At 35.6% G+C, this 7,731-nt stretch overlaps 1 protein-coding gene across 1 annotated transcript; it reads left to right on the top strand.

Moving 5' to 3' along the window:
* The first annotated feature begins 2,971 nt into the window (after positions 1 to 2,971).
* Positions 2,972 to 6,060, top strand: LOC107266341. The gene is made up of 3 exons (XM_015736720.2): positions 2,972 to 3,235; positions 3,763 to 3,935; positions 5,516 to 6,060. The coding sequence occupies exons 1-3, from the start codon at positions 3,192 to 3,194 to the stop codon at positions 5,785 to 5,787; spliced, it is 489 nt and encodes a 162-aa protein (XP_015592206.1). The 5' UTR covers positions 2,972 to 3,191; the 3' UTR covers positions 5,788 to 6,060.
* Positions 6,061 to 7,731: the final 1,671 nt, after the last annotated feature.

Below are 7,731 nucleotides of genomic sequence, written 5' to 3'. Positions count from 1 at the left end.
CTTGAAAGAAAAACAAAAAAAATGAAATTAAATGCATACAATCCGAGTAAGTGCATTGGATTAATATACATATATACACATACGTACATACTTCTAACTATTCCACACTCATTTATTCTACACATTGACAAGATATTATCGACTGACTCATTCAGCAAATACCAAATTTTCAAGGTCGAAAACCCACTTTACCTTTTACATAATACGCAAGCTGCGAATAATGGCGAGAAAATAAGTCCAAGAAGTAGCATTAATTACATTGATATTCATGAACGACAAGAGCAAAAATGAATTTCACGTGTCTCACGCAACAGTAAAAATAACTGAACGTACTGAAAACCACCTCAAAGAAACATTCTCAAGCAGGTACAAAAATCTCTCTTATTGTTCCTCGAATCGATCAGCAATAACTCTTCTATTTTGAATCCGGTTACTCCCTTACGCCGCTCAGAGAATGCACGGAGCTACCTGTCGAAGAAAATTCAAGAGTAGCAAACCAGTAGGCGAAGTAGATTGTGAGAAAGAGAGAAAAGAAAAGTAATATAGATGGCAGTGTCTACAGCTCAGTCGATAGCGATGCGAATATCAACGTTCCGAGTTGGCGGCGCAATAGTTCGTAGTGCAACGAAGTAAAGTGCAGTGAACCAAAAAGAAGATTAAAAAGTGAAGCAAAGAAAAATAAAGGAGACAGAGAAGCAGGGAGATAAGTAAGGGAAAAAAAATAAAATAAAAGAGGGTCTCACCAAGGTCGAAAGGGAACCCTTCTCGTCCTCAGCGGGGTGAAGGGTCCCATTTTTCATCTTAGTGGTAGTGCAGTGTCAGTAATATCCAGTTCGTGTATATCCGAGGTTGGGGGTGGCTGTATTGGTATATAGTAATGGTGGTCCGCCTATAGCCCACTGAGCCACTCCACTACGCTGTATAATCCGAATCCGAAACCTGTTTCAGGCCTAAGGGTCAACAACAACATCCTTCGTAATGCCTGCTCCTTCGAGTCTGGCAATACCGAACGATACTAACCACCTTTTACGTTGCTTTCCACCATTTTACGGTTATAACTCCATCCGTTCCCGGGCAATCGAGGGTTGTGGCGCTGCAATCGATTTCTAAATGAGACTCGTTAAGCCAATAAGCGTCGAGCTCAAGGTACTTTAATAGCGGTAAAAGAATAATATTTGAAAAATATATAATCGTACCGATATCTCATAATGATTGTGTTGTTTACGATAAATATTTTCTGTAGCGATAACACACAAATTTTTCTTTTATTCTTCAAGTAAATACCGAAAGTAAAGTTTGCATTTAAATTCGTGTCATGACCCGAAATTGATATTCTCTCGAGCCACTTTTGACTAATGCCAAATTAACGTATGCATATACAGATTTGAATAATCGTTCGTACGAACTGGCGTTTACATCGAGACTTTATTGGGAGTTAATTTATAAGCCCGCATTTACGAGAGATACGAGAAGTGAAACCCGATAGTCGTGTACCTACAGCTAACGCTAATTAACCACATGAGGAATAGACAGTAAAGTTTCCACTTAAAAATTTTCTATTTAAAAGGAGACTCCCTCGCAATAAACGAAAATTATAATAATTGATAAACCGTTTAATTACCCATCTCCACTCTTTTAAGAGTCTCCAACAGTATATAAATCTGTCAAAAAATCATTCTTCACGAATTCGAATAAAAAAGAAAATGTTACTCTGGCATCTTACGTAATAAAAATATTGAATGAAGGTTATTGAAAATCGAAACAGTTAAGTATGTTAGGTAGCGTAGTGTGACAGATAACAATATTTTTAATGGTCCTTACGATCGTGACAGCCTTGAACCAATATCACTGCTATCCATTTCAGATATATATTGTATATATATGTGTATATTGTATGTATCGTCGAGCCTATCATGAATTTCATAGCCAGTTGGTGACCCAGTGTGACCTTTATCTGAAATGTTCTCCATTTTGACGCTTCTCAACGTCAATTCTTCGACTAACCCTCTATGGAATAGACGTATACAGAGATCGTTTCCAGTTGGTCCATTCGTCCAACTGTCTGTTCCTGTTGTATATGCTCGAGTAATGAAGATTAATATCTGAATGGTCCTGCCTCAATTCTAAGACCTGCCGGTTTCTATTAGGTCTTCACCGTCAGGACAGGGAATATTGCTGGATGCTGTTGGATGATCCCTGAACAGCATTTTTTTTAAATTGATCGGAAAATTTGCAATAATTATTTCTTTTCAGTTTTTCATATAGGTTAGGTACACAGAAAATACATTGAAAATCGAAAATTTTAGAATGTCGAGAAAAAAAAATGTATTTTATTATCATCATTGAAACAAGATATATTTCGAAACAGTATATCATACGTATACAAATAAATTAGGAAAAGAAATGGAAACTTCATACCGACAGAGTATGGCTGCACCTGTATCAATTCTTTATTGCTAATTGAATTGTAAAATTTAATTGAAATTTATGAAAATGTCTTTTTTTGGCCTTTTTTCATCTGTAGGACTAGTATATTTAATTAAATAGAAATATTTGACTTTTTTTCTTGCTTCTTCAGGTGCGTTCCGAACAAGTATTTTAGTCACGTTCAACAGATACAATCTGCTCGTTAATCAGTATCGTTTACAGGTGATTTGGACAGCTCTGTATAATTATCCATCGTTCCTTATTACGTTGTGTAATTTAGTAAATGCGACAAATAACTTTTTTTTTCACTTATCCAAATCCCACTTATTCCGTCTCGCCTTTTATACATTGACATAAAGTTTCTATTTTTCGGATGCCTCATTTCCATTCGTATTGCAATATTAGTCACTCTTTATGCACTTCCACGAACTGTAATACTTGAATCAGACATACATATGTTTTGACAACCGATCACGAGACTTCGCCTGCAGTACAGCAGAAGTTGATAGCGACTCACACAGGCTTTATGTATATAAAGCGCACGTTCTCCAATGCGAGCGAACAGAACGTGCGAGAATAACGAGCGTTATCCATCTAGAAAAGAATATCTCATTATACGTGCCAGTATTGTTTCTTTCAAGAATAAAAAATTTGTTTTTTTTTAATTTTTTACATAAAATCACGGATTAGCAATAATTTGTATAAATCCTCTTGCAACCCGTTAGCAATCGGATACGTTCCGGGTGCAATATAAAATTTTGAAAATGTGTCAAATTTGGAAAATTTTCCTCGTGGGAGTATTTGTTGGGTAAGTTGTTACAAAAATTTTATTTAACATGTATTATTCACACCAACACACCACCTAAAGCTGGTTTCACAATAAAAGCGAACGAAACACGCTTGATTCACTTGCTGCATTTTACACGAGTTAACGTACGAGTTAACGAAAATTTCTTAATTACGTGTTAATACTCTTTTTTCTTTGATATAACGAATGTTGCTCCGTTTGACGTAATCGTGATTTAAAATTTGTTTGACAATCTCATCATAATTTTTTGCAACGTTTCAAAATTCACCGTACATTATTTTGCATTTCTTCGATATTTTCACGTAAACAGCTGTTCGACAAAAATTTCATATTCGGTTACACCATGTGTGAAAATTTTGCACGAGATATTGTGACTACGCGCTTACCTAAACACTTAGAACACGAGTAGTCGCGAACGTGCTTATCGTACACTGCAGTGCTATTTATTATACATTTAAAAAGACCCGCAGATCAACTCCTCAAAGTTCCCTCGTATAATTTTAATATCCGCACTGACGTTGTTGCAGTTCTTCCCAAGGACAATTTGATTTCGGCAGCGACTGGACCGGCGGATTGTTCCACGACATAAACGGATTCGGTACAAAGATTAACGATGACATTTCAAACCTCAACCAGCAAATTCAACAAGATGTGCAGAAACAAATAAACGACGTTAACAAAGAAATTTTGGATGAGATAGGTAAGTTGATGAAACAATAAAATATATGAAAAAATTACAAGTCCAGCCAGATAATTAACTGTTGTTGAAACAATGACAAAAAATGTTGACTGCACAAAAATATTCAACAACAATTCACAACATTGTACACTAACGTACAATTCTAATTCCCAGTGCAATAGCATTGAAATACAATTGTATACTCAAGTACTACTTTTTGCTCCTTTTCGTACACGTATCGTACGACGTTGAATATTTTTCAACGCTACAATTATTCGCTATAACCAATGGATAATTCCATTGCGTGCGTTAGTAACGACGAAATGAAAATACACGGTAAGAGATAAATATTGAAAGTTTCAGGTATCTTCGAGTAACATCAACATCGGCAAAAAATAATTCGTCATTGTTCACAAACAAAGACAAGCTAAGAAAATACAGGCATTTCTTCGTAAAAGTAACAATAGTGTCGTTACCGCAAATAAAAATACCCCGAACGTACACGTCAGCCGTAAATGACGCTCGCGTGAGTTTCAGGATGCCCAGATAATTTCTAGCAGCTGTATTTGATCTGAAAAGAAAAAAAAAGAAAGGAGACGTTGCCTTATGCAAAAACAAAAGTAAAGACACCAAGTGGCAGACGTATCGAATAATGGAGTAACAATATTATTCTCTCCTTCTCGAAGAATCGGGTCGCTGTATCCGTAATATCTAGATTCTCATTGAATATATGAATGAGAACAGAAAAACTTTGTCACTCTACTTATCCGTGCAGAATACATTTTGTTATATCCTTACGTTAAATGTTGTTCGTGGAACAAAAACAAAATTTTGTTTTATCTTCGTACAACAAAATTATTTTGCAACGCGTTAAACGTGCGAAAAATATATATGCATCGGTACGAGCGTTCACCGTAGAACTTAAAAGTGCAACCGATTACCTTTCACTGTTGACCAAGATTCTGTTATCAATTGAATGCCAATTACCAATTGCCACTTACCAATCGCGATTTACCTTGATGACCTTCGTTGTTATTGCCCTGCAGTCATCGTACGATTACTTTGTTAATTCATCGACATACTCTTATAATCCGTTTCCATGGTAACGTGTGAGTCAATGATAATTGAAGCTTCGTGCTGACCGCGAGGCGTCTAATGATTCCGTAATGATGATTTTTGAAAATAAATAATTCAATGACATAACAATGCCGTATAAAAAGTGCCAGTGAAGGTAATTCGTGTTCTGCTTTGTTATCGCGTCAATGACACAGTGATGATTATCATTGAATTTAGGACGTAACTTTTTTTTATATTATTACGTGATAATCGTGACATTAGTCATGTGCTTTTGATATTTCATCATTATTGTACGGAATATCTGTGCGCAGTAGCGGTGTCATCACCTTTCGTATCATAACAATAATAACGTTTCTCTGTGTAAACCGCGCAGTCATCTGCATGGTACATATGACTAATTTTTATTTTTACCATTCACGTGATATCCTTATATTTTCTATTGAATTTTTTTTTTAATTTATCAACGTTTGACTTTTTTTTACTATGTAACTTTTACTTGATTTTACCATTTTTTATTCTTACAGCGAAGGCGCAGAAAGATGGCACCATGACTTCCAGCGGACAGTCAGTTTCTGTCAGTAATATCAATGGCCGTCAACGAACGTTTATATCCGGTCATACGAAATCTGGTCAACTTTATTACCGTGAAACCGAGGAGCAAGTTATTAACAACATTTTGCATCACACTGATAGAGTTTACGACAAGAACAAGAAAATTATCAGAGAAACCTCTTACACTCTCGATCTGTCGAATCCAAATGCAAAGCCTGTTCCAGTTAATTCGAAATCAGACTAAAGCTACGAATATATTGTATTGTCGTTATTCCCGGTATCTTTGTATTCGTTATACACGCTTTTCGGCTTTGTGAAAGTCGACAATTTTTTTTTCTCATTTGTTTTTTCCTTCGTTTAAAATACGTAGCTATATGTGTAATAGGGCAATTAAGTCTTAGCAAATTATAAAACTTGGTATGTTTTATGATAGCTGACGTAATGTTGCTTCTGTGTAAGAAACAAAAAAATGTTATTATTATCAAAAGACAAATATTAAAATTACAAAGAAATTTCATTCGTTGACGCAATTAACGACGTATGATCCTTCTTACATAGAATATAAGTATTGTCCTATATATATATATATATATATTCGTGAAATATATAATAATTATTTGTGTAATAAATAAAATGAATTTTCCATTATAAATAAATTATTGTTCAAATAATCGTATTTTTTTAAAAATTACTTGCTGTATGAAATCTACTTTTCTCGAATTCCTTCTTAGTCTCTGCCTCTTTTTTTGCTTCGACAACTCCGCTTCTCTTTACGTTTCTTCTTGTTTCTCTTTTTTTCTTCTCCTTTTTTCGTGGCTCTTTGGATCCTTTTATTTTTATGCATGTGGGTCCATTGTCTATCGTAGCCTATGTGTCTGACCACCCGTTGTGTTTTAAGATACGTGGGTGTGCGAGCGCAAGAGAGCAAGAGAGACGTACGAACGAAATCTTACGAGAAGATTTACCAGTGGAGCGAAGCCACGTCACGAATTCACCGAGATTTTCGAGATTTGAATACAATTGACTCCCGCGGGCTTCCGGTTGAAATTTTCAAACCCTTCCGGGAAACCGGTTAACACGGAATTTCTTCGACGAGCCCGAGGGTAGCGCATTTCGTCCGATTTATGGCATCGCGACAAGGGATGTTTGTTCTGACCAAACAAATAAATATTTTGTTCTTGTTGTACCACAACAAAAGTTTTCTCACAACTATATGTTTCGTATGAGAATTTTGTATATCACGACAATTTTGTTGGGTGTTCTTGGGCCTTTTAATTAAACGAACTATTATTTTCATTGATTCAACAAGACTTGGTGAATTAAAAGAATAAAACTAAACAGGACTAGGTATGGAAACCATAAAATGAATACACGGTAGCTACGTTAACGTGAATTTTATGTGAAGATTAATAGCTCTTTCTCTTCTGGTGCTATGTTCACGGGGCTGGTTTTCATTGGTTTGGTATAACCCACTCGCGTGCATTCAGGTAGTCGCAGACGATCGTATCGCGTCCTCGGGTGTGTTTCGAGGGATGCGACGGAATCTCACATCGGCGATGAAAGGGAAGACTAGGGGGAGCAGGCGACATTATTCCGATGTAAATCAGACCCACGACCCTTTTCATCAACCTTAAACGAATTTTGTACAACAACGTCAAAAACTATGACAATGACTGAAACAAGTATACGTTCCTATACACTTTTGTTGTTGTCAATTATTAACTTGGTAATATGAGTAAATAAACAATATATTATATTCTTCATATAAATAATATATTTACATATAGTTCAATATATCAAAATTATTATGTATATCAATAGAATATAAGAATTTCCAGGAGTGATATTAAAAAATAACAAATATATCAAACTTTTATTCTAATCGTTGCTTATCAATTTTTTCATAACAAAAATTTGCTACGATCTGTGCTGGTCCATGCTGCTTGCGAGCCACAGAATTGATATCATGAAAAGAGAACCAAAGGAAATATTTTAAATAACGCCCGAGGTCGTAGGTCATCGGTAGGTGAGAGGGGGTCAAATGGTTATTGCTATTTAAAAAAAAAAGTATCCTCATAAATTTTTTAAGGCCCACCCCGAAAGATACATCTCTTAGACCCACCAAAAACTCGAGGTAAAATTAGAGGGCGGCACGACCGACATTTTTCTAATCGCGAAGGATGATAAA

Source organism: Cephus cinctus, unplaced genomic scaffold (assembly GCF_000341935.2).
Source record: "Cephus cinctus unplaced genomic scaffold, Ccin1 Ccin1_scaffold0307, whole genome shotgun sequence".
In the NCBI taxonomy this organism is placed as follows: domain Eukaryota; kingdom Metazoa; phylum Arthropoda; class Insecta; order Hymenoptera; family Cephidae; genus Cephus; species Cephus cinctus.
Note: the sequence above shows the minus strand (reverse complement) of the source record. Positions and strands in the feature narration are given on the sequence as shown.

Bases quoted from the DNA above. Each gene is read 5' to 3' on its own strand.
- LOC107266341 (XM_015736720.2), top strand. From the start codon at position 3,192: ATGTGTCAAATTTGGAAAATTTTCCTCGTGGGAGTATTTGTTGG. The intron at 3,236-3,762 runs GTAAGTTGTTAC...ACGTTGTTGCAG, and splicing joins CTCGTGGGAGTATTTGTTGG to TTCTTCCCAAGGACAATTTG. The intron at 3,936-5,515 runs GTAAGTTGATGA...TTATTCTTACAG, and splicing joins AGAAATTTTGGATGAGATAG to CGAAGGCGCAGAAAGATGGC.